A 27,605-nucleotide genomic window follows, 5' to 3' on the forward strand; every position below is an offset into this window, starting at 1 on the left:
TCTTTCTTCAGAGGATACTATTTCATTTCTTAATTAATTGTGATGTGTTCGAATTAACATGATTTGTTATTTTGATTATTTTTCTAGATAATCATTTTTTCGATATTATTACCTATTTTAATCATCTCAATACTTTTTTGTTGTCACTCTCCGGGGGAAATATTATGACAATCTAATAAATAAGACTAACAAAATATAAATCTAAATAATATTTTAACAAGAATGTTATTGTTGGATTTAACTTCAATTGATTATTAAGGTTTGACTGAATATCACCCATTAATTTTTACTTACTTCAAATCTCACATTATTGAGGTTTATTGAATATCACAAATTATTTTTTACTTACTTTAAATCTCACGTTATTAAGATTTAATTGAACATCAACAAATTATTTTTTTAATTACTTTAAATCTCACGAAATCTATATTATTTTTAATTGGCGTAAATCATAATATAAATTTTACAATGAAAAATCCAAACCAACTCGTTGTGACGTAAATGAAATCTGTCACATATTAAATGCAATGATGACGTGAATGATTCGTCAAATTTGACAATGTTATAATGACTATTTATCGTTTTTTTTACGATGAAATTAAAATCGATGAAATTGAAATCGTTAAAATAGGGAAAATTAAATTCAACTTGATCACGAGCTATAGGAAAAAGATTTACCAAATTAGGACTAAATTCATAATTTAAGAAATTTAATATTATTTAAATGTAAACACAAGAAAACAATGGTTATAATTCAAAAATTTGCAAAAGCCCTTTTTTTTCTTTTTGAATGAACAATGGTTAGAACAGATGTGTGAGAAAGTGAGACGCTGTGTGATTTATTTAGAATATTTGTATATTTACTCGACGAGATAGCAATACGTGGCGAATGGTAATTGGGTGGACGCCAAATTTATCTGTTTATAATTTATATATTTTGATTTAATTATTTAACGGATAATGCCACGTAAAGGTCCGTAAAAGACAACGAGCCCCATCTCCACGCAAAGTGGGTATTCGCGGACGACCCTCTTGACGGAGAACGGAACGGAATATTCCCCCGTCGACGGGCCGTTTCCAAATATGACACACATTTTCCCGAAAACTATATATAGTTACTTTGTTCCCAATTCGTGCCCTAAAAACTCTGATTTCTCCAACTCTAGCCGCAACATGCTCAACACTCCCGTTTCTCCTCATTTTCCCTTCGTTTTCTCGCACCTAATTCACTTTCCCGGACTCACTCTCTGATCCGAGTCTGTTTGGTGGGATGTTCAAATGGTCTTCTCTGTGTACAGATTGGTGTCTTCGTTCGAGGGGCTTTTAGGGTCCTTGAAGATGTTTGGCGGCGGCTGTAGTGAATCGTCTGCGGTTCGTAGTTCGGTTGTGGTAGGGGTTCGGTAATGGATGCTGTAGAATTGACTTATCCGGTGGATGTGGCGGCGCCGAAGCTCATGGGACCAGACGGCTCTGTCAGAACCGGGGTAACAATCGAGGAGGTGGAGTTGTGCGAGTCGGATCGCGTTTCTGCCCCTCCAAGCTATTCATTTCAGCATTTTAGCTCGTACGGTAGTCAAAAAGGTGAAAGAACTTTACTTTTTTCTGAAATACTGCCGTTTACTTTTCGATTTGGAGCTGGTTTCATGTTCTTACCAATTGGCCACGACCTGTGATTTGGAGACTGCTGGGGTTTCATGAAAGAGATGGCAATCATTATAGTGCTTAGAGTTTTCCGCATTGCTTTTGGATTAACTGGTTGTATGTAATTGGATGAAACGTGTGGATAACTTTTAAAATACCTGTTCAATTATTGTTGAAGACCAATGAGTTTCTGTAGGCCCATGAAGATATCACCACTTCTGTTCTACTCCTTCCAATAAATGTGTTCCTGTGGATTTCGCCAATTGAAGTGGTTTATGTAAGCTCTAGGCGTTTTGTGAGGATGTCTTATCCTCGTGCGTTTCTCCATTATTGATGAAATATGTCTAGTATTTTATTATTTTGAAAGAGAAGTACGATAAAAAGGACATTATGCTCTTGGGATGTGGTAGCAGAAACATCGAACTTTTTGCACAAGAAGAAACATTATATATATATTTCTTCTTATGCTTTCGGAGGACGGTTTAGATCAACCGTCTGCTGGAACTCTGAACATGGAATAAGGTCTATATGGTGGATTTGGTCAATCTTAAAGAAGAGATTACATCTTTTTTTTTTAACGTACTTCTGTAGATGGATGGCAGTGGTAGCTGGCTACTGCACTTGTGAAAGGACTGTCATAGTCTTAGCTTTATTTAGACTTTTTAAGTGTTGTACTTTTGGCCTCACATAATCTATGTGATTTCACTCTGAGTTAACTTTTATATAATTTTACACGACTCTCTGCCATATTATCTTCTTGTCTGTCATTTTTGCTTTCATCACTTTCCATACTTCAATGATCTAATGGTCTATAAATGTTGGTATGCCAGCTGGGACAAGCTCTATCAATGATGTGGGTTCTGTTTCTTTGGATAAGATCCCTGATGGAGCAGTTTCTAAGGATGGTGAAGGCACATCTGAAGATCTTGAAAGTAGGAACAAAAGAAGTCTTTTGTTCACTTCAAGCCCAGGAGTACAGCAACGTAAATCATTAAAGGTGTCGAGGAGTAGTAGTAGTAGTTTATGTTCTAAGAGGCCACGTGTAGTTCGTTTGGAAGATTCTTTATTCTTAAGTGGAGCTGATGATGTAAAAGATACATCTGATAAGCTTGGATCGTATCTTAAAAAGTGCAGCTCTCATGGTAATATACACTAGTCCCCAATTTAATGTTATTAATGTTCATCTTTTGTTATTGCTTAGATTATCCTTTTCAGATCTAAAATTCCAAATGACAGTTTGTTTTTTTTACAGTCCAATATGTTCAGATAGGAAATCATAACTTTTATTGATAGGAGTTAGAGTGATCCTTGTTCAAGAAATCTGATTAAAAAATAATGTAAAGTAAAAGACAATACGAACATTTAGCTATAATTACTAATTAGAAGTAAAGAAACCCATGATATAAGTACTGTTCTCAAGAAAAGTAAGAAAGAATTTAAAAATTAAAACTACACCCCCCGGTTTTAACAAATTAAGATTGGTTCGTTGTTCAGGTTGTGGTTTTTTCTTCTTCCTGCATCTATTTGAATGTTGTGATTCTTTCATTTATCGTAAATTGTAAATTTGTAAGAGGAAAATATTTGGGAAAGATTTGTGATTATTTCATTCATTGTAAATTTAGAAAAGAAGAAGATATCTGAGTTTTTCATTTTGGTTGCAAATTGGTAATGTTTCATTCACTTAATCTTATGCACTATATATTTTCTCTTTCTAAAGTTAAGGAATCATTTTCTTTTAATATTTTCTTTAGTTAATGTATTGTGAAACTGGTGCTACTATGGCCTTTTGACTTTTCCTAGTCTAAATCAGTCATTGTGCAAACCTAGAATGGTCAATATCTGCATTTATGTGATTCAGTTAGGATATCGTTTTTCTTTTCTTTTTTTTTTGTGCTAGCATGCTTTCATGGTTTATAGTTGTTGGGAATGAGGAATTTACTGAAGCTGTTGAAGTTTACTGATACATCCACACCTCCCCCCCCCCCCCCCCCCCCAAAAAAAAAAAAAAAAGAAACAGAGAAAGCTCAATTGCTGAAACAGAAGAGTAGCCTAAGCAGCAAGCGGGGTGATAAGAGAAATCTCAAAGTGTCATTGAAGACAAAATTTGATTCACTCTCTATAAATGCTGGAAATGGCTCAGCTGCAGCAGGGAGCAGTTTTCTTGGTATGATGTCATATGAATTATTAATTAATATGCTCAAAAGCTTGCATTTATTTGGTATATATGGTCTTTTGAGGAGCCTATACATGTGTATTCATTGGATAATGCAGAGGTTTTAAATTGCTGCTGTTGTAGATATTCTTGGTTTCTTGTTAGGAAATTTTATGTCATTATTGTTTCAGGACCAAAATTGAGTGATAACTGATAAGTATAACTAAATCAAGACAGGTCTAATTCTATTGAGTTTGAGTTGTAGTTATCTTTTGTGAAGATATGATTTGGTTTTCCTATCTTTCATGAATAGCATTTCTAATGGGTATGACCATCTGTATGCAACTCCCCACATTGCAGCGGTTTACCTATCTCATGAAAAGATAGAGTGCGACTCTCTTAACGTCACCTATTTTATTTTATTCGTCAAGAAAGAGTTATCTTTGAGTATATCTAGCTTTACGGAAGAGAGTTGCATTCTCAATTTCAGTTCTTACAAGTGCTATAGTGAAGGCAATTCCTCTTTAGCTTTCTTTGATTTTCTTTTTCTTCCATCACTATAGGTCATAGATGGACCTTGTTTCCAATTTGGCAGGAGTTTACCTGCTCAAGTCTGTTAGTTGTTATACTATATTAGTTGTTATCCATGACATAAGTTAAGAAACAACCACTTGTATATAATTTGTTTATAATAAATCTTCTCATTGATTTTACTTATGTGCCCCGTAGTTTGCATTACACTTAGCATACATATCACTTATGGACCTTGTGAAATTTATACAGCACTATATGGGCTGAAATCAGATGTTCATGATTTTACAAAGCTTGTGGATGATCCACCGCTGAATGATCTTCTTGATGGCAGTTATGACTCTGCTAGTTTAAGTATAGACAAAGGTAAAAAAGACACAAATGTAAATGAATGTTTTCTGCAGTCAGTTAGAAAAGCTTGTTCTGTTCTTCAGCTCCCATGGCCTGTCCACCCACAAAATATTGCGGAGTCAGAGGGCTGTTCTAACAGTAAACCATCCACAAGTATAGTGAGTTATGTTTCAAGCATGGAAGAAGGGGTGAATTTTGATGTAAAAGAACCTATTGCAACAGATTCACCTTCATTAAACAAGGTCTGCAGTTTGACTCTCTAGTTTATTTAACGTTTTTATCTGTACGCTGGCTATACATTTTCTTGCTTCAAATTGTTTTGACATGTCTATTATATTTATTTGAGATCTGTCCACAACCTGATTGAATCTGTTTCTGCTGATTCTCTTTGTTGCGGCAATTGATGAGGCAAAAGTCTCAAATCTTCATTGAGAGGATTCTTACCAGTGTTCTTACTTTTAGACATACATTATGAAGCTCCTTTTGTATAATTGCATTTGGATTTAGACCTAATTATTTATTATTATTTTTTTCCATGAAGGTGCGAGATGCCTGTAGCAATTCTGAAACTTTGACCAATCCGCTTGATTTTAAGTTGTACAAACCTGATGACATGTTTGTGAAAATGGGCCTTCCCCTACCAAAGGACTTAGAGTCTTTGCTCCAGGATGCAAGCAAGTCCTCTGTATCTTCTTCAAAGAATGTAACAGATTTACGTTCAGCGAAGCAACAATCTCGTCGAGCAATGTTGCAACCATTTCCATGGTCGCATTCTTTTAATGGACATTCTAAATCAAATTCTGATTCATCCAAGTTTTCTGCAAATAGGACTACATGTCCTGGTAGGTGGTGGCGAATTGGGAACTTTTCCAGCATCCCCAGTGCTACTGCTGATTGTTTTACGAAAGATTTGGAATCATTGACTTTTAATCAGAGTTTATTTCCTTCAACAATGAGAGTTGTTGGACCTGATGATAGAAGGTCCTCGTCTGTATCTGTTAATCACCATCAATGTGGATGGGATTCCCTGTCTTCTGCAATTTGTTCGAAAGCTTCCTCTGTGCTTGTGGGTAAGGATTTATTGGAAGGCATTTATGTAGCATAACTGAGATACAGTATTCACCTTGGAACCATTCTGCTATTATTATTTATTTTACTTAAATCATGACGCTGCTTTTGGTCTACATACAGAATCTCGAGGGAAGACGAATTATGAGGCAAATGGTATGAGTTTCAACTTTCTTATTTCTTATGATACCTTTATATATTTGTTAGCTGTGCGTGTGACTAAAACTTGCAATGCAGCACTTTTTTTCTTTTGGGTATATTATTCGTTTGGGGACAAATACGAGAATGCCTATGATGCTTTGTGTATTTTGTTATTGAACTCCTTATTTTATCTTTATGAATTATATAGGTCTTATTCTTAAAAAATGTTAAAGTTTGGAGTTAAGATCCAATAATTTTATAAAAAATAAAATAAAAACTTTATCAGTAAATGACTTTCCAATGGCACCATAAATAACTCTCAGTATGCGAACCCACTCAATTTCATTTATCGCTTAAAATGACTTTTCTGATGAAAGACCAGCAGTAACCCTACCTCAAGGAATCTAATGGGTCCCGTTTTCAAAGGAATCAAGAATAATCCACTGGAGGAATATTCTTATGGAGGAGCCGAGGGAGAGAGAAACTGATCTTGAGTGAGAAAAGGAAGAGAGGAGAGAAAGATTGGAAAGAGAAGTTCGTATGGAGTAATCTGAGTATTTAGTGTTCTAAATGAAAAGTTTTTCTGAAGTTCAGTGGTTGAAGAAAGTGCTTCGCTAGTTTGAGAATTTTGATAGTAGAGAGAAGCTTACTGTATAAAACATTAAACGTATAAAGTGACTTTAAATTTAATCCTTGGCATTTACTTATTATGTGTTATTAGAAATATTCAAAACTTGGATTTTTAATCTCCCAAGGGAACTGTAGGTAGACATGCTATAATATACATGTGTCTCTAAAAGATTAGCCACCTTCCCAGTTTGTTCATTACAAAGTTGTGATTTCAAATTAAGATCCGAGTGTTACTACTTCATTTATCTGGCTGTAGTTTGAATGAAACGTATGTGAAAATTTTGTGTCATTTGCATACAAATGAAGTTTAGCTGAATTTCTTGTCTTCGGTTATTGATATTGCTTCTCTACTTCTTACCTAAAAAAGAAAGATATTGCTTCTCTACAGATCAGCAGTGTCCAAAAGTAATAGCTGCTGCTAAAACTCTGTACGACATTGCAACTTATGCTGCATCAAGGCAGAACATAGACGGGATAGTAAGGTGGCCAAAAAAGCCTTCACAAAAGTCCATGAGAGCTCGCAAGTTGAAATCAGAGGAAACTGAAGAGTTATATGCCGCGCCTACATATGGATTGTGGTCTGACAATCCGTTTAAGAGTGAGGGCCATATGCATTCCTCAAAGAAGCCAAAGCTAGGAACAACAGAGAGTAGAAGGGACCTTGCTCATACAAATTGCAGAAGAGGACCATTGAATTGGGCCACACCCAGATCAAGTAGATCATCTCCAAGCAAGTTCGTTCGGGATTCGGCTTCGGATGCTAAACATTCAACCTCCGGCATTGTAAAACCATCATCTATGATGCCTCCACCAGCAACAACTCTTTTATGCAAGGGTGGCGAGGGTCAACAGAAAACGCGAAAACTAATGCTGATGGATTGGAAAAGAGGTGGAGGAACAGGTTAGTTTGATCAAGAAACTCTAATTTCATATCCCACCAAAGAATGTGTTTATTAAATTAGAATCACTGCTCTGGCTGGGGTAGTGGCGAAACTGGTTGGTTGTACATAATATTGTTGTAACTTGGTGGATTGATTATTGTAATGCTCCGTCCTGAATAGTGACACACGCTTTCTAATTGTTGTAACATCAACTTCATTCCAGAACGCAGTGGCAAATTCTTTGCCACTGTGTGAAAAAAAAGTATTTGACGAGGCAATAGAAATTTTTAGTTCTTATTTATATTTTGTTATGCCCCTCTCTGTTCTGGCCACTCTTTTTTTTCTTTTTTGGGTGTTGTCACATCTCTGAATAGAACCAGGAAATTTCTAGTTGTTTCGGTTGTTGTTAGTGTTACTGTTAGTACCAAATACAAGGCAGGAACAGAGACGAGATTAGACTGGTGCTGTTCTTGTCGCTTTCCCCCCTCGTTGTCGCCATTCAGGGAGGACGAGCAACCTTAAAATGTAATTTTAGTTCTTACATTCTATAGTAAAGTTTATTTAATTTCTAGCATTAATTATCTTATTAAATAGTAATGAAAAATTGACCTTAAGTTGATGTAGAATCGTGTATGTTACATTAATTTTAGTGTTGTGTATGTGACATTTATTCCTACAGATGCGTATTCAAACGGCCTATCTCAGAGTCACCATCGTTTATGATGTGGTCATATGTTAAGACTTTTGTTTCGGTTCAATAGAACAATTAATATGGATGGTTATATCTATACTTTAATTGTTCTTTTTTATCTACATATAGACATTTATTAGAGTTTAGAAAAAAATAAATGGACAAAAATATAAAGGTGACAAAAAATAGATTGGACTCAAATTATTAATTATCCGTTTAGTGATTAGCGATTTATCCTGTTTGGGTGAATTTAATAATAGACGTATATTGACATTATTAATTATTTCTTGGTCGTGAATATGTCTAAATAGGTCGATAATCGTGTGGTTTGTTTAGAAACATATATTATCTATATAGGGATCTTTTCATGAAAGATATATATATAACAGTACAATATGTTGGGGTGAAACTTTTTAATTGGAGATATATACAAATTACAGATGAGTTAAATCGATCAAATTTTAAAAACGTATTAAGACAATATTTTGTGGAAAATACTTGGCTAAGGATCAAATTTGTCCTCAAAATTAATGAAAAATGGACCAAATTTATCCAAGGGAAAAATTTCTGAAAAATGGACCAAATTTATCCGAGGGAAAAATTTCTATCTTATAGTAAAGTTTGAGGTTGGAGGTTCAGATTTTTGTAGCCCCATATTTGTTTTACTAGAAAAAAGGGATTACATGTTGTAGTGAAATATAATTATACCTCAATTATTTGTTAAAATCATTATTGTATATACTTATATACAATAGAACAAGGAAATATTATTATGCCCACGAGGAAAAAAAATATTATTATGCCCACGACAAGGGAATAAACTCAGACTCTCTACTAGGAAAAAAATTCCTTTCAAAGTCCAAAGAAAACGCTGCTACTGTAAAATATGCACAAGAAAAAAAAGTGGAAGATCAAAAAGAAGAAGAATCAAATTCTAATCTAAGAGAACATCTGATCCAAGAGTAAAACCAGAGCCATGGCGAAGCCGGGATCGAAGCCAGGAAGAACCACCAGAAGAAAAACCTCCGCCCCGAAACAGACGCCGCCTTTAACCGCTTCCTTCCTCTTCACCTCCGCCACCACTCTCCTCGACGCGTCCAGAATCTTGCACGATCGGTGCCCGTACGAACCTTCCACTCTGTACGCCAATTTCTTCTCCGAGATTCTGTAGTCGTATACGTACGCAAGCACTTTCGAATTTGGAGCCGCATGTAGAATGTTCATGTTCTTCCTCACCCGAAATATCGGCTTCTTTCTCGCTCTCTCTCTCGCCCTAGCCCTAGTTTCGCCGCCAATTTCCCCTTCGTACACGCACCAGCTCTCTGCTAGTCCAAGCCTCTGTTAACCGAAACATACAAATCAGAATCCAATCCTCCACTAAATTACAGCGAAAATTAGGGCAAGTAACAAACAATTAGATCTATTTCATCGGAGAGGAGAAATTGACTGACCATGGAGCGGCACATTGTGAGGACGGATTTTCCGAGGCCGTCCATCAGAATCATTTCCTCCGGCCGCTCGACGTAATTGTCGACTCGGTATACGATATTTCCGTTTCGATCGATCACTGTGAATCCGTTGCAGGTGAGTAGCAGTGACTTCCTCCACACCGTGAGTGTCACGCACGCGCCGCCGCCTCTCTTGACCTCCTCCGCCGGCTGGGATTCCTCGTGCACTGCTCCGGACGAAGATTTGAAGAAGAACATCTTAAATTTCCCTTTTTCTTCCTTCGTACAGCGATTCTTGTTGATTTGTTTCAAAACTTTGAGGACGTTAAGTCGTCAATGGAGCAGATATTTATAGACTCTCACTATCGGACGTAACTCCTCCATGAAAAGCCCGACTCTCGCTCACTAGATTTTTTTCTTTTTTTTTTTTAATATCATTGTGAATTATAAATAAATTATATATATCCATATATAACGTTAACAATAGTTTTGACTTCTTCCTTGTTTTTTTTTTGTTTTGTTTTTTTTATTCCTTCTATTCAAATTATTTATTATAATTTTTAAACCATGCGTGCTCTTAGAGACGTATAATTTCTTCAAATTATATAAATCATAGCCACTAGCCTGTAAACGCACATACAAAGTTATATTATCTATTTTTTAAATGCAAAATAAAGGTAAGGACCAATATATTTATTATTTTAAAATTTATGGATTAAAATACACTCGATGAAAGTTTGAGAAGCAAATAGAGCCATTTTGAAAATTTGATATCCAAAATGGATTTTTCTCAAAATTTTGGAGCAAAATGAATTTAAATGTTTCTCGATACATAAATGTTGGTAACAGTGATATACGATTATGGCTTGCATGACACGTTAGTAGGATGATATATTAATGTAGATTCTGACGTGTATTTAACTGACAACCTAAAAACAAAATCTTACAGAGGTGTGATGTTCGACCATGTATGTCACTCCAACACGTAAGCTAGTACTTAGTTTGAGCTGGTATCGAGCCAAGTTTAGGTTAAATGCAAGAGATCACGCACCATTGAGAATGTAAGACTTTGCCTTTTATGAGGAGCATTAGGAAGTGGTTGGTGGGACATGGGAGCCTCAGTTCCAAGTCTAATAAACTGAGTGAGAAACGACCTATTACACAACTTGTCATGTAATAAATATTCTGTCAACAATCAAAAGATCAAATACTGGCTAAATTGACATTCCACTGACTATCTGCGAATTTCATGTGGATCATAAGTCAGAGTCATGTCGGACTATGCTTATGAACATGTTGACATTTCCTCCTTGTTTTTGGGCATGTCCGAGCTGATCAAGTCCGACCACACATGCCTCAACAGGAGCTAAGGGCCATGCATCTGCAATTGCCACTAACAGTAACTATTTATGTACCACACCACATGAGCTATAATTGTAAGATTAGCGAACCCTAGGAATTGAGATTTAAAATTCCTAAATATAGACAATGTAAAAAAATAATAATAAATAAATCTTCATACTCTTAAAATTATTTTCAAGATGTGTACATGTCGTAATTTTTAAAACATCCATAATCAGCGTCAACCTAAACATGTTTCATCTGATTAAAAATAAAACAAAATAATCCTATTTTTTTATTCATGTATTTTTAATGAAATTGGAGGAAAATACGAGAGAGGATAGAGAAGAGATTTTGCCTCAAATGGTGCTTGCCGGTTTGGTAGGGACATTTGGATTTTGGGAAGGATTATAAAGATAGCAGTGGAAAGAGGGGTGTCTAAATCAAACGCAAGAATCTTTTAATGTGTAATTAGTGACTAATAACGAGCCACGTTTACACCTATTCCCAATGGCAATTGGACACGTGTACCTTTAGACCACTTGCTTTTCGTTCTCCCTTTTCGTCCTTTTCATTTTTCCAAATTCATCCCCTTTCGTGGTAGGGTGGGCGGGATTGTCCCCTTCTTAATTTCCCACGAGACTTTTCTTTCATAAAATTTGTCGATTTCAAATAAATGATGTAAACTTTTTATGTTACATTTGAAAATGTCAAAGTAACTCATGGCATATTTAGAAATAATTTTAGTATTGTTGGAATAAATTCCATTAGTCTTAAAATCACTTCTATTTTAAAATAGATATGTTTTGAATTTTTAGAATTTCTTATATCCCATCTAAATTATATTTTTAATTTTCTCCTTTTCTTAAAATTTATTTTTTAGAACTCTTTTTGGATTTCATAAATTTTGAAATAAATTTTTAATTTAAAATTTTAAAATGCAGAATTATATTAGAAAATTAAATTTTTTTGAAAATATACCATTTTATGTTACTTCTTTCATTTTTTTTTTAAATTAAAACATATAAAACATAATATATTATAAATTATATAATATTGTGAAATAATATTTATACAAAATTTATAAGTTGGTAAATTAAATAATAATATTTTACATTGAGTCAAATATTTGGTTTGGTAACTAACACTAATTTATAAATATATATTATTAACAATTTTTTAAATTGAGATTCAATTTTTAAATAAACTACCAAATACATACACAAAAATACTCAAAGCATGGAACACGACTCTTTTTCATTGAGTTACTTGTTTTCAGATCACCAACCAAACACATCCTTAGCGATTTTGGATTATTTTGAAAGAACTTAATATCATTTTAAGTGATTCTCAATCAATCACTTGGGGGCGGTTTTCCAAATGATTATTGGTCAAAAATGGATATGAAATTAGTTTTTAAAATAGCTAAATTAATACTAATCATTCAAGTTTACTTTCAACCGTATAAAATCACTTGAAAAAATATGTAACCAAAGGTTAAAATAATTATATAAAAATTACTTTCTCAAAATTATTTGTCGTTAAATCTTTTTTGCTAAAATCACTCATTCTAAAATCATTTTCAAATATGCTCTAGGTCCCGATATAATAAGTTTCTATTAATTTGTATTAGTACTATTCAAATGACAAAATTTAGTTCGTTTGAAATCCTTATCGTTGACTAGAAAACTCTCAACTTTTTTAATTAAAAAAAATATTATCCTTCTACGTTGGTGAGATATATTCTCACCCTTGTGTGTTGACTCATTTTAATTTAGATTTCAAATTTGTTTATAGCAATTTAGTCTTTATTATAACATTAGTGTGGTAAAAATTTCATCAATATTCAATGTTATTAGATGAGAATTAATAATTTGAAATATGTAGCCATCTCTTATATAATAGTTAAATTCTATGTAATCGAATATAATCAATTATAACAAAAATCTTAAAATTAAAAAATGTCAATTATAAAACTTCCGAGAATAAATTGTTAAAAAAAAAAAAGACTAAACAGTCTTTTTGTAATGTTCTTCTCTTCTCATTTACTATTGAGAAACATTTTTAAACGTATATATAAAATTTGAAAACATCAGCAATTTATTTTTTATTTCACCATCAATTTGTCATTTTTTTAATATAAGATACATAATATGTCTTGAAAAAATTAAATGTAACAAAAGTAATTTAATATTTTATTTTTAAACAAATCAGTTTTCATACAAACTTTTTTTTTTTAATTTAATATACGAATGAACTAAGTAAACCATGTTTTTCGTCTTAAGAAGAGAAAAAACAAAAAACGAGAAACAACAAATATATATTCTAACCGACTCTAAAAATAAAATAAAGATTAAAACATAATTTTATACGCTTCTGATATTGCAGAAGTCATATTCATCTATATATTTTATAATTAAAATAAATTGATGTCTTTCATATCTCTTGCAAGTTACAATCAGTCGTGAGGAATTAGGACTCTGCAAATCGGCATGGTCGGCTGCCAGCCGAGAATAAATTTTATAGTCGAGATTTCTGTGGCTAATATCAACACTCATATTCTTCATTCTTCAATGTGCCCACTTTATTATTGCATTATTCATATTTATTACAATTACAATGAATATTACAATTCCCATAGATATATTTTAATTTATTTTTTTAAACTTTTCTCGAACCTAACACGACCATAATTTAAGGCTTTAAATTCCATATTTGTTGTAAAAAAAAATATCTATTTCTGTAATAATTCGATTGGTGAGTCTATGTTGAAACTTGACTATTAGTATCGTTGGATTGATTGGTTTAATTAAACTCTAAATCCAGAAGAAGAAAAAGATGTTACTGAAATTAATGATTTAATGTTTAATTTTAACTTTTAGATAAAGGCATCGAATTAGTCAACAAGATTAGTTGGGATATTTATTGGTTAATCAATATATGAGATTGGTGGGGAAAGTATACATATTTGGGGCACTTGGATACTTAAAAAAAAATTATTTATTTAAGCTCCGTTAATAATCATTTCATTTTTTATTTTTGATTTTTGGTTTTTAGTTTTTTAAAAATAAAGTTGTTTAATATATTTTTTGTTTTCCAAAAACTATTTTGAAATTTTCAAAGTTATTTTCAAAAATAGATTTCTGTTTTTCAAAATCTGTTTTTCATCCACTGTTCAACTTTTTTTTATTTCTCATATTTATTTTTAAAATTTTTTTCTCCCACTCTAAAATTTTTTTATTTTTAAATTTCTCTCTACATAATTTATTTTTCTGTCTCTAAAATTTTTCTATTTATTATTGTTGGTCTCTCTCAAAATTTTTCATCTCTATGTATTTTTTGAATATTTATTATTATTTGTCTCTCTCAAAATTTTTCATCTCTATGTATTTTTATTTTTTATTATGTTAAATAAATCTCTCTCTCTAAAATTTTAGTATTTGAATATTTATTATTATTCGCTTCTCTCTAAATTTTTTATCTCTATGTATTTTTATTTTTTATTATTTTTTCTAACATACCAGTTTTATTTCTCTCTCTAAAAATTTAATATTTTTCGAACTTTTTTTCCTCTAAAATTTCGTGTTTTATAACTTTTCTTTATCTTCCTAATCTATTTTTTTTTTTTTTTTCGTTCAATTTTCTTTCACTATAACTTTTATTTATCTCTGTATTTATTTATTTTCTCTAAAATTTATATTTTGAATATTGTTTTTACCTGTGTATTTATTTATTTATCTGAATGTATGTTCCAATCCCATCCCTAATTCAATTTTTAAAATAATTAATAAATATTTATTACTCTTTTTTATTTTGTAAATTCTAAAAATATTTAAAAACAATTATAAAATCAATAATTTTTCTCTGGAACGTCTCTCAGACCAAAGAACAAGATAGAGACGAGGATTAAAAATTTTCACGGACACGATAATGGAGGATTGCATCCTCACTCGTACCCACACTATTGTCATCCCTACCCTACATAATTCAAAAAATGGTGATCAAACATATATGATTTCTGTTTTTCTAAAAACAAAAAACCAAGAACAAAAAACTAAAAATAAGAAAAACCAAAAACTAAAAACATAAATGATTATCAAACGAGCCCTTAAATATAATTGTAGAATGGAAAATCGAACCATCAAACTTTGAAATAGTATTAAGGTGTTTTATCCACTTTAACTATGTTGAAAGGGGCAAATAAAATTTACAGTAACCATTAAAAAAGTAAATACATATGAAAATATCTGACAACTAATGACAAATTTGTAATTTTGTACACACTTTCTTTTAGTAACCTTTTCTGCAAAACCAATAAGAAAACTACTAATTTCAAGAAGCCCCAAAGCCCATCACACTCATTTTCTTGGGCCCGTATAGCCCTGCAATAAGAAAACAACAATAAATACAAGGATTTAACTAAACTATATAAAATTACTTAAATTTGACAACAATTTTATCCTTTATTTCCTATTTTGAAGACAGCATACTTCTTTATAGTAAAATTTCATTAGATAATCTTCTTTCCTAAAATATTTGTAAATACATATTTTCATATAAATAATTTCGTTTATAATATTACAAAAATGTAATAGTAAATATAAAATTTTTAAAAATATATTGATTGCTGAGGAATTCTTGACTATTTCTTTATTTCAAATAAAAAAAAATGCAGACCTCTCTAAATAGAAAAAAAGTCTTCTAATAATATATTTTTCCTTTAAACAAGAAATTAGTTATAAATTTTTATTCATCATTTTTTTCCTAGCTTCTTTTGTTAAGTTATGAATATTGTTTGAGTAAAAAATATCCCTCCAAAGGATGGAATAAATCTTCTTGTGAAAGGTGAAACTTGCAAGATCTGATACTCAAGTCAATATAGGTTGAAATTATTGAGGAACAACTAACAAGTTTACAATCGAGATTCACACATATCTTGGATGAGTTTGGTGATCATTTTGGCCTTTATATCCCTATATCTGAGGATATGTGCACATACGCAAGAGGTCATTGTTTGGCGGAAGTTGCGTTCCATCCCAAGCCCTCAACGATATTCCTTGAGGCCTCAAGTCACTCAAGCTATCTCTTGTGGACAACTCCTTGCCCATTCATCTCCAGATAGCAGGATTTCGCGGGAATCGTACTGGCGTTTACTACATTCCTGCTTGGGATAAACCGAGACATGTAATGGTAGATTGAAGATCGACATCCTGGCTGTAATTTAATTCGACTTTCCAACCTTCGTATATTGCCCAAGAGTGTAATGAAGTCACAGGTACACTGTTGACGAGATTCTCAATGGTGATTAAAAAAATGACAGTTTCATTGAATATCACTCCATTTGCAAAAATCGTTACTTTATTTTAATTTCTTTTCGAGGAATCGTTAATCTTTTTATTATATTATTATCTTATCTCAATAATTTATAACATAGACTTTTCATAAATGTGCAAATTAATTTAAAACTTTTTAATTTTTTAAAAATCAATTGTGAAATTAAATTCTAAAATGCGCATATGGTTCTTCTTTAAAGTTGGTACATATATTTGATTAATGAAAAAAGGTATTTTATTAGCTGGACCTTAAATTATTCATATGGTTATTTACTTAGTTCTAATGTTTTTTGATTTGTTGTATTGGTAATGGGACTTTTTATGTAATTTTAAAATTATGTCCCTATCATGATCGTATGTGACATAAAACTACGTAGTTTTTACTGTCATTTGAACACATCTCTAAGTTTACAAATTGTGCTTACTTATGCTTTCTGTGGAAAATATAGCTTACATATTGTTCATTTATGCTTTTAGATCATGCTTTCTCTAAAAAATATAATTTTTAAAATATATGTCAAGTAATTGTCGTAAAGACGTGATTTATCAAAGGCGTGATTTATCTTTAAAAATTCGATGATCATGAATCTCATGAGACAATCTAATTAAAAGTCTTTGAAAAAACTAAACAATGAAACATTTTTTTTATGGATTAAATATTTTTTTCCCCTACACTTTCATAATTATTATTTCTTAGTTTTTATATATTGTAAAATTATACAAATAAGTATATTTTTTAAAATAAGTAAATTAAATTTTTTTTGAGTAAATAAATTTAAGAAGTCTAAAATCATGCTCAAATTAAAAATTAAAACTTTTTAAATATTATCAAACACTTTTTTTTAAGTTTAATAATTAAGGGCGAGAGATATAATTTTAAGTATGAGAAATTGAACTTAGATTTTCGAGTGCAAGATTTTTTAGTGCAAGATATCGAACTTTCAAACCAAGAAAGATAGTGGATACGTTAAAAGGTTGTGATAGTACTTATAAAATTTTAAATTAGTCTATTCAAATTATTCTTTAAAAAAATACAAAGTAATATTTAAAACGGCCTCAACAAAGAAATTTTTATAATTGAAATCTCATCATTACAAAAAGAGACAAATTTTAGAATATTTTTCTCCCGCTTTACTTTAGTTAAATGTCCTGCATAGAATGAGTCCAAAAGAAGGGTAAAATAGTAATTAGGAAAAGAGAGCATCACAAAACGATCCCCCGGTTTATGCAAAATATCATCAGGTACAAATATTTTCTTCTTGCAGGAAATCTTTGTCTTCTCCGTTCAGAGCCTATTCCTTCAGATTCAGAACGGGCCTTCTCTGCAGCTCGTTCTATCACTCCCGATCGGCGGACGGTTGGCAACGACGGCACCGGAGCGTTTTTCAACTGTTTGATGATATTAGTTTCACGATCTGCAGGCACGTTTCTCGGTTCGCCGATCAATGAACTCGACTACGGAGCAGCATCGCGGAAGCAGTTCTGACGACATTACACAAATTGACACGGTGATCCGGCTTGGACCGCCGCTGGGACCGGAGTTCGGCGCTGCGGAGGAGTTTGTGGAGGTGACGCTTGATCTGCAAGACAACAAGACGGTGGTGCTTCGAAGTGTTGAGCCTGCAACAGTAATCAATATCGACGATGGCGTCTCCGGCAGTTCTGGAACGCCGGCCTTGACTTCCGCTTCGACTTCGAGATCTCCGTCGGTGAGGCGGAGTTCATCGCATCGGTTTCGTCAGTTCTCTCATGAACTGAAGGCGGAAGCGAGGGCTAAGGCGAAGCATTTCTCGCACGAGTTAAAAGCCGAATTGAGGCGTTTCTCATGGAGCCGGAGCCATGCGTCGCGAGCATTCTCCGCGTCATCGTCTACTCTGAACGCGAACAGTACTTCTGTTGGAGTGGAAAACGGAATTGATTCGGCTTTAGCGGCCAGAGCTCTGAGGAGGCAACGAGCAAGGCTTGATCGAACTCGTTCCGGCGCTGGGAAGGCTCTCCATGGATTACGATTCATAAGCAGCAATAAAACGAATGGCGTCGATTCGTGTCGTGAAATCGAAAGCAATTTCAATAAGCTTGCCAAGGACGGATTTCTCAGCCGCGCCGATTTCGCGCAATGCATAGGTAAAAACTGGCCGCAAACAGGTTTTAGGTATATTTTGTGAAAACTTTCACTTGATTTCGTGGTTTTCCTTCCCTAATTTGAAAGGAATGAAAGATTCAAAAGAGTTTGCTCTCGAGCTGTTCGATGCTCTAAGTCGGAGGCGAAGACTCAACAACTTTGACCAAATTAGTCGAGACGAGCTATTCGAATTCTGGATGCAAATTACAGATCAAAGTTTCGATTCCAGGCTCCAGATCTTCTTCGACATGTACGCATTCATCGCATATGATCATAATTTTTTTTTCTTCCAAGAATTATCACCATATTTTTTATTCTCCATCAATTAGTTTATGCAGAAAAAAGTGTATTGCCCCCGTAGCAGTTAGCACATCAACTTTCTTTATTATTCTTTTTCTGAATTCTTTAATATAATAAATTATTTTTTCGTAATATAAAAATATCTTTCATTTAATAATTGCATTTCTCTTTAACTACTAGGCTTAGTATTATTTTTGAATCAGAAAAATAATCGTCAATTAAAAAAAACACTACGCATTTATTATTACATGAGAATTTGAACATTATTTTTTTAGTTAACAGCTTGGAATTAGTGATTTTAATTAATTACACATTTTAGGGTGGACAAGAACGAAGATGGTCATGTCACGGAAGAAGAAGTAAAAGAGGTAAAAATTGTATTGCTCAACTACTACTCAACTTGTTTTGGTCCTAAGGGTATTTTAGGCAAGTATAAAATAATTTGAGATCAAAGCCTTTTTCTTTTTCTGTATATATAAAACTATGCTTGCATGATAAGATTATTATGAAGAAAAATTCAAATAATTCATATATTTTAATGGGGGATGATATAATTATAATAGATTAGCAAATTATCACTTTCCATCATGCAACTACAATAGAGCTATGAATTGGCCAACTCCTTGATAGTCAAGATTTCAACGATAGTATTAACAAGGATTTTTTTTTTTTTTTTTTGAGGTTGATAGTATTAACAATTTTGATATACCAACTTCAACTAAGATAGTTAACCAAAGTGATTCTTGGTAGGTGGGATTCGGTAACCTTTATTAAAGTGAATGCCATTGACATTCGTCTAAAAATAAAAGAAATAAATAAAGCAATACCATTTTCTGTTATGACTTTTTCTTTCTTTATTTGAACTCTTCCGCCAGAAGTAGGAAAAATGGCATCTTCAACTCTGAGAGAAAGAGGAGAAATATAATTTTAAATTTTCTCACACTTAAAAATTGTCAGACGTGACATTTAGATTGATGGTATTATTTTAATATTTTGTGCCAAAAATAATTAGAGTGGTTTCGTAATTGTGATCGGTTAAGAGGTTGAATATATCATTCTGATCAGAAAAAAAAAAAAAAAGTTGAACACATGGGTTTATTAGAATTCGTTTTTATTTCATTTGTCTAACTATTTACTTCTGAAATTTGGTAGATTATCATGCTAAGCGCATCAGCCAACAAGCTATCTAGACTTAAGGAACAAGCGGAGGAATATGCAGCCTTAATCATGGAAGAATTGGACCCAGAAAGACTAGGTTATATCGAGGTTAGTTATTCCTTTTTATTTGCTGCTCAAACGAATTTTCATATATTAAAAACAATACCTAATGTTTTACTTCAATATCCAACCTCTAATTTTTTGGTATATATTCTTGGTTAAAAATAATGCTTAATTTTTTTTAATACAACATATTATAGAGGGGATTCGAACTCCCAACTTTGTGGTGGGAGGTATATGCGAATTAGAGCTATACTCGCTTTGACTAAAAAAATAATGCTTAATTAGTCTCACTAAAATTGTAAATAATGTTACGCTTCCTTTAGTTTTGATTTTTTATTAGGTAGGGTTGCTCCCGAATTAGGTTTGCCACCTTAAAATAATTACTATTTATTAATGTCTACGAGCAAATTCCTGGTGGTTGAACGATTCGTTTTTCGCCCTTTTCGGGTTTTGATTGTCAATTTGTTGATTTAGTTTTATAAACGCAATTAGTCGTTCTAACAACTTTGACAAGGACTGTTCAAAAAAAAGAAAAAAGAAAAAAACTTTTACAAGGAATTATGGTCAGGGAATTAATTTTTTATTTTTCGTTTTTCTTTATACCTCTATGGTTGCCAGTTGTGTTGTGAGTTGCCAGCGCTAGACGCTAATACTGCGCTACCACTACGCCTCGCCTAATACATCCAGTTCCAGGCGATCTGGAATCATATGACAAATATTGATGGAATCGGGTCTATTTGTCCGAAAGTTGTATCCACTAATTTAAATTCCGTAGATTGGCCTTTCTAGACTATATACAAAAAATTGCACCCAACTCTAGGTTGGTAGAACATGATTCCTTTGAATTCTGGGAAATCTGGCACATAACGATACAATAGCAGTAATAAATTAGAACCCACTTTTGATCAATAAGGAGAAATTATCTGGATGAACTTAAATTTGTTCTGTCTCTCTCCCTTTTTTTTTTTAAATTAATCATTATAGTCAGTAAGATTGGAGTTGACCTATATAATTGTAAGTGATTATAAATAAAAGAGAAATTAAGGTTTAGTTTGAAATTTTCTGCTCACTAAAAGGAAGTAAAAACTTTCTTGGCTACTTATTGAACTGAAATGCAGATTAAGAACACTTGTCAGTATATTTAGCACTGAGCATTGAGCAAGAGCATTGCAGTTTAGGAGGAATTATTGAATGTTTGTGTCTCAAAGAGCATTCGTAGAATCATACCAGGGGAATCTCCATCTAAATTTAAGATTACGCATTCATCTGTAAATTTATTTCTCTTTTCCTATTCTGGGTATAGTGGTGTGCTTACCATCTAACATATATGATCCTTTGGGTGGGTGGGGTGGAATTTCTCCCCTAGAGCATAGATATTTCTCATGTGGTGTAGTGGCCTGGTTAATTGCAAGATTCATGCACATGGTTCGGACTACTGATGATTTTGTCTTCTGCTGGGAAATGTGGCAGCTATGGCAATTGGAGACACTTCTGCTCCAAAAGGACACATACATGAACTACAGTCGAGCCCTCAGTTTCACCAGCCAAACTTTGAGCCAGAACCTACAAGGCATTCGACAAAGAAGCCCAATTAAAAGACTTGGCACGAAAGTGCTTTACTTTCTGCGAGAGAATTGGAGGCGAATTTGGGTTTTGACAGTTTGGATTCTGATCATGGTTGGGCTTTTCTCATGGAAATTTTATCAGTATCGACATAAAAACGCCTTCAAAATTATGGGGTATTGTCTCACCACAGCAAAGGGCGCGGCTGAGACCTTGAAGTTCAACATGGCTCTCATTCTTTTGCCAGTTTGTAGGAACACTATTACTTGGCTAAGGAAAACCAAAATAGGTTACTACGTACCTTTCGATGACAACATCAATTTTCATAAGGTACACGCTGACCTGGGCATCCTCATCATTGCTTTATTTTAGTATTGATCCATCTGCTTCTCAACAATTTTTAGTCAACTCATCTTAGTTGCAAAAGCATGATTATCTCAGCTATGGGATTACTTGTATAAGCACGGTCATTTTAAGTAAGGAGCGTACGTCACGATCTCGGAGGCCAAATTAAAATTTAAGTGTCTAAATCCTTTGGAGAAAGCAGACACATTCTAAAAATTATTTGATGGTCTAAAACATAGTTTGAAACTTGAGTGTAGTTTCCAAATTACTCGGAAGTTTGTGAACATACTGATTTTATTGCACTAACGTTCAGTCTTCAAGAGAAAGAAGAATTTATTGCTTCAAACTTTGAATCGGAGGTGTTATATCATGATGGCAAATATATGAGGTTTTGAGGTCTAAAATGTTTAATTGACGCGGACGTATCATGGTATAACATCGATATCTCTATTTGTCAAAGGTTGGCTAAGAGTCATCAAGTACCCAGTCAAGTTACTGTGAAATTGTTAATTCCAAGAGTGAAATAGTTGAATAGTAATTGAAGTTTCAATGTGTAGATAATTGCGGTGGCCATCATAGTTGGTATCATTCTCCATGCTGGAAACCATCTTGCATGTGATTTCCCAAGGCTCCTTAAATCATCTGAAGCTGAATATGCGTATGTGATTGGTGACTTTGGCAAGAATAAGCCCAGCTATATGGACCTCGTTAAAGGGTGTGAAGGTGTTACAGGAATCTTAATGGTGATTTTCATGGCAGTAGCTTTTATACTTGCAACACGATGGTTTAGGAGGAACCTCATTAAGCTACCCCGTCCTTTCGATAGGCTCACGGGATATAATGCCTTCTGGTATTCACACCACTTATTCATTATTGTGTACATCTTGCTCATCGTTCATGGCGTATTCCTCTATCTTGTGCACAGATGGTATCTTATGACGGTAATCAGTTATGATTTTCTTTAGCTTTTGCTAATGGCTCTCAATTACGTGCTCCTTATTCATTTATATCAAATTAAAAGGTTGCTTAATTAACATACTAATTTCGTGATTTCAGACATGGATGTATATTGCTGTTCCAATTTTGCTGTATGCTGGAGAGAGGATCCTAAGATTCTTCCGATCGGGATCATATACTGTTCAAATCCAAAAGGTGCATTTGAACTAAGAAATTAATGCACTGATAAGAACTATCAATTACATATTATTCAATATCTCAACTAATATATTTCTGGTTTATAAATCATTAACGAAATCTCTGGCTTTCTGATCTTATCTCATCTTTCCTTTGTGATAAATATAGGTAGCCATTTATCCTGGAAATGTGATCAAATTGCAAATGTTCAAGCCGCCCCAATTTCATTACAAAAGTGGACAGTACATGTTTGTTCAGTGTCCTGCAGTTTCTCCCTTTGAATGGTAACGAAGGATCAGATTTGCTAACACCTGCTTTTGAATAAGCTTCCAATTTCCTTGTGTAAGATAAAATATAAAATAAGTACGTCAAGAAAGTTGTCTCTTTCTGAAACAGATAAATGAACACATGGGTCTCTTTCTAGAAGATGACTGTTTGCAAAAAGAAACAAATCAGATATTTAAAACAAGAACAGAAATCGTTGTTAGAACATTTGATATGATGAATCCAATTAACATGTTACTACCGAAGTTGAACTAATGGATCTCAGATAACTTTCGGGTCAACTTTGTCGATGGCCATTAGTATATCTTAAGATAAATATACATTTTTTCTCTCTAAGTTGAATGAATTATAAATTTTAATTTATTACATTTAAATAGACTGCCTTATTTGCACTTCAAGTTACCATAACATGGTAAACTTTGCATGCAGGCATCCATTTTCAATTACCTCTGCTCCTGGAGATGACTACCTCAGTATCCATGTCAGGCAGCTTGGTGATTGGACGCAAGAGCTTAAAAGGGTTTTCTCTGAGGTTTGTGAGCCTTCCGTCTCCGGAAAGAGTGGCCTTCTAAGAGCTGATGAAACTACCATAAAGAGGTTAATATTTATCCTTATAATTCCTTTCTTAGACCTCATTTTAGCATACTGTATTTCCTTCATATAAATTTTGGAAATTTGTTCTGCCGATGCCAGTTTGCCTAAACTTTCAATAGATGGACCATATGGTGCCCCAGCACAGGACTACCATAAATATGATGTGCTACTACTTGTTGGCCAAGGCATTGGGGCAACACCTTTCATCAGCATTTTGAAGGATTTGTTGCATAACATCGTGAAAATGGAGGAGCAGGCAGTACGTGACTTGTGCTGTTATTTTCTTTTACTTATGATTCTATTGTGATCAATCATTTTGTCAAAATTTAATTGCTCTGTAACTTGAAAAGAACCTTACCAAATATGCTTATACACTTCGATTCTCTCAGGATTTATCTACTGACATCAGTAGTGTTGCAGACTTCAGTTATGTGAGCAAAGATTGTATCGCTCCTAAAAGGAAAAATAGTCTGAAGACCACAAATGCATACTTTTATTGGGTGACTAGGGAGCAAGGCTCCTTTGATTGGTTCAAAGGTGTGATGAATGAGATCTCCGAGATGGATCAAAGGGTAATTCATGTCTTTACGTGCTTATGCTTAATATACACTTGCAATATTGCATTTCATATCCTATCTGTTAATTTGGGAATTTTGATTGTTATGAATTTTAGGGCCTAATTGAGATGCATAACTATCTGACTAGTGTGTATGAGGAAGGAGACGCTCGTTCAACTCTCATTACCATGGTTCAAGCCCTCAATCATGCTAAGAATGGAGTAGATATTGTGTCTGGCACCAGGGTAAAATCGTAAACATTCACTGCAGTTTCTAATACCTTTTCTTCGTATCATTTACTATTGTTATGGAAGTACATATGCAAATTTGAAAATTATGCCAAAATATGGAATCAAATCAACAAAAGCTTGGAAGAAATGGTGAGGAATTGGTGTACTCCTAGGCTGGCTGACAAATTTTGTGGCCATATTGGTCCTTGAAAAATTATGTCACCGTCTATACCTCACCCATTCTAAAGTTTTTCGACTCCAATGCAGGTGCGAACCCACTTTGCCAGGCCTAACTGGAAGAAAGTTCTTTGCAAAATCAGTTCCAAGCACTGTGGAGCAAGGATAGGTTGGTTAATTTCAACTATTCAATACTAGAATCCTACTAATGAAATCTCACCTTTTCTCATATACTTGTGGTTTTCACATTTTCTACTAGGTGTCTTCTACTGCGGAGCTCCAGTTTTGGCCAAAGAACTAAGCCAGCTCTGCCATGAGATTAATCAAAACGGTTCGGCCAAGTTAGATTTTCACAAGGAGCATTTTTAAGATAAGTTTGCCATGCATCATTTCTTCCCTCCAAACCTTCATAATCCTCCCTTGTCATCTCAGAAATATACAAAGATTAAAAAATTATACATTAACATTGGAAAAGTTGAGGAAAAAAAATCCATCCACAAGATTGATAACTTGTAGAGACTAGGTAGGAAAGCAGAGAAGAAAAAACAAAAGAAGGAAGTTATACAAGGAGACTTGGAAAATTAGCCATATTATTCCAAGCACAATCACCAATAAACACTATGGTCTGTGTTCAATAAAATTAGGAATTTTATGTCTGCTGTGGTTCTGCATTGTATATATGATTACCATTGAGCAGAACCGATGGTACAGAACAGTACAGCAACACAAGAGAGAGAAGTTCGCCAAATTTGTAGGAAATATTTTGAGTGTATAGGATTTGAAAAAGATTCTTAGAGGTTGCAAGGTTGCAGAAGGAAACAATTCTGACATAATGGACAAGGGATTAAATGGACTTCTGGAAGTGGAGTAAGATAGCTTCTCTAATCTCTATCATTCATTTTCAGAATTTTCCCAAAATGGGTAGGAGAATTTTTTACAGAGTCCATGGAGAAGGTCATAACACCGATCAACCTCGATTTCCTACAATATACCACCCATATATCTGTGAATAATAGTCATTCTTCAGTGTTTCCATAGATATTCTTTGGACTATTATTCATTCTTGTATATTTAGAGAGGGAATTTTTTGTTATTATTATTATTATTATTTTAACCTATAGAACGTATAGTGTCAAATTCTTTATTTGAAGTTAACGTATACTTCTACTCTTATAAACCTTTTTAACTTATGTTAATGGCTTTTGTGGTTCTCTATTTTAAATTCATGCCATACGTCTACTTCTAATTTTTGCTTGCTTACTCTTTGTCAAAAATTCCTTAAGCCCACTTAGGAAAATGCTGATGCTCAAAAAATGTTATAGAATGAAGATCGTGTTGATATATGTGATTCTCATATCTTAGTTTCCATTTCAAGCTCTATGTATATTTTTTCTAAAAAATGTTAAGGTTTGGAGAAATACTGGACTTGAGGAAATGAAGAGATGTTTTAAGGTTTTTTTTTTTTTAATACAACATTACGCTGAGGTTAAGATTCGAACTCACAATTTTTTGGTCAAAGATAGATGTCCTAACAAGCGGATTGAAAAAAAAAGTTCATAATTATAAAGTTATTTTTTGAAAGTAAGATGAAACTAACAAACATGTAGCCTAGAATAAATCAAAACCCACATATCAAATTTCATATTAAACAAATTTACAGTGGTTCCTTCATAATTCATATTAAACAAATTTTAGTCCGAGTCAAGCACCTCTTTGAAGAGTAGCCTAAAGTCTTTCTAAAACTAAGTCAACAATCTCCATTAAACCGACTCAAATCGATGGCCATTCAAGATTCTCCCCATAGATATATTATAGTGGTTCCTCTGATCCTCATATAAAAATCAAGAAGCAGAAGACAAAAAAGTCTCCTTTTCTCTAAATCGAGACATATATGACAAATTCAGAACTCCATAAACAAAAAGAAAAAACATCACAAAAAACCAAGTTCTCACATGTAGATTAAGGAATTCCTAGTTTAAAGCAGAAACCCACTATTCCATTTTCCACTATCATGAGTTCATTTATGTCTAGAAGGGAAGAACTGCTGCTGGTCAACCTCTGTAGCTGCACATGTAGGAGACATACTATTACAATTAATCATCTCCCTAATCTCTCTGTCTCTGTCTCTGTCTCTCTCTCCCTCTGACCCAAAAAAAAAAAGAAAAAAAAAAACAATGAGAGGAATGGAAAAGGCAAATGTAGAAGTGAAAAACACCCTTGTCTATCAAGCTACAAGGATGTCACATGTTGCTCTAGCTCTACCTTATCAAGCTGGATATTATGTTTCAATGGGAAAGCAATGAGAGAACACACAGAAAAAAGGGAGGAAAAAAAAGCCATATTCTGAGTGTACTGTTTGAGAAAAGAGACCATTACTACAATCAGAGGAGAATCTGAATCATTTTACTCATGGGATTTTGGAAGTTTCTGCCTCCTTCCTTCTCCTTCCAATGAATGATGAAGATTTAATCTTTACAATAATATGTACAAAACTCATGAGCTCCAAACCCTTGTTGGAAAATTCTCCACCATCCACTCAAGAAATATATAATACGATTAGGTGTACTTGAGAAGAAGATGAATAAAAAAAACGACCATAATATGGACAAGATAACAATTTGACAATTTGACACAGAACAAGAGAGCATCACCCCAGAGGAAGTGATTTTCATGGGACCAAAACAAAACCTTGTGCCATGAAAAGACAGAATTGAATCTATAAACCCCAAATATTTAAACTTTAGTTGAGCAAACATTTCAACTGATACATGAATATGGAGAACCATAATGATTATCCTCCATAAAGGGATTCAATAAATCCCCACATGGTTCCCTTGGCTGTTACTTTTAGACCATAATCCATTGGATA

General features: G+C 33.3%; 3 protein-coding genes across 4 annotated transcripts; 2 read left to right on the top strand and 1 right to left on the bottom strand.

Annotated features, from left to right (window-relative positions):
- The first annotated feature begins 1,126 nt into the window (after positions 1-1,126).
- Positions 1,127-7,696, top strand: LOC111008234 (uncharacterized). The gene is made up of 7 exons (XM_022280865.2): positions 1,127-1,581; positions 2,472-2,783; positions 3,653-3,805; positions 4,577-4,917; positions 5,217-5,745; positions 5,867-5,899; positions 6,903-7,696. Exons 1-7 carry the CDS (start codon positions 1,404-1,406, stop codon positions 7,418-7,420), a joined length of 2,064 nt encoding a protein of 687 aa, XP_022136557.1. The 5' UTR covers positions 1,127-1,403; the 3' UTR covers positions 7,421-7,696.
- A 1,155-nt stretch (positions 7,697-8,851) lies between these two features.
- On the bottom strand, positions 8,852-9,934 carry LOC111008235 (LURP-one-like protein (DUF567)). The gene is made up of 2 exons (XM_022280867.2): positions 9,538-9,934; positions 8,852-9,424 (listed from the first exon to the last, which is right to left on the bottom strand). The coding sequence occupies exons 1-2, from the start codon at positions 9,790-9,792 to the stop codon at positions 9,026-9,028; spliced, it is 654 nt and encodes a 217-aa protein (XP_022136559.2). The 5' UTR covers positions 9,793-9,934; the 3' UTR covers positions 8,852-9,025.
- A 7,505-nt stretch (positions 9,935-17,439) lies between these two features.
- Positions 17,440-25,949, top strand: LOC111008521 (respiratory burst oxidase homolog protein A). Of its 2 annotated transcripts, XM_022281260.2 has the most exons (14): positions 17,441-18,332; positions 18,418-18,580; positions 18,950-18,998; positions 19,783-19,896; positions 21,322-21,744; positions 22,317-22,700; positions 22,816-22,911; positions 23,062-23,177; positions 23,608-23,775; positions 23,872-24,031; positions 24,162-24,344; positions 24,446-24,574; positions 24,827-24,905; positions 24,996-25,949. In XM_022281260.2, exons 1-14 carry the CDS (start codon positions 17,654-17,656, stop codon positions 25,103-25,105), a joined length of 2,853 nt encoding a protein of 950 aa, XP_022136952.1. In that variant the 5' UTR covers positions 17,441-17,653; the 3' UTR covers positions 25,106-25,949. The 2 variants fall into 2 exon arrangements, with proteins under 2 accessions (XP_087974720.1, XP_022136952.1); XM_088118594.1 differs by lacking the exons at positions 24,446-24,574; positions 24,827-24,905; positions 24,996-25,949 and having other exon boundaries at positions 17,440-18,332; positions 24,193-24,340.
- Positions 25,950-27,605: the final 1,656 nt, after the last annotated feature.

Source organism: Momordica charantia (assembly GCF_013281855.1).
Source record: "Momordica charantia cultivar OHB3-1 chromosome 10 unlocalized genomic scaffold, Mcharantia_2.0 BLBB01000010.1, whole genome shotgun sequence".
NCBI lineage: Eukaryota > Viridiplantae > Streptophyta > Magnoliopsida > Cucurbitales > Cucurbitaceae > Momordica > Momordica charantia.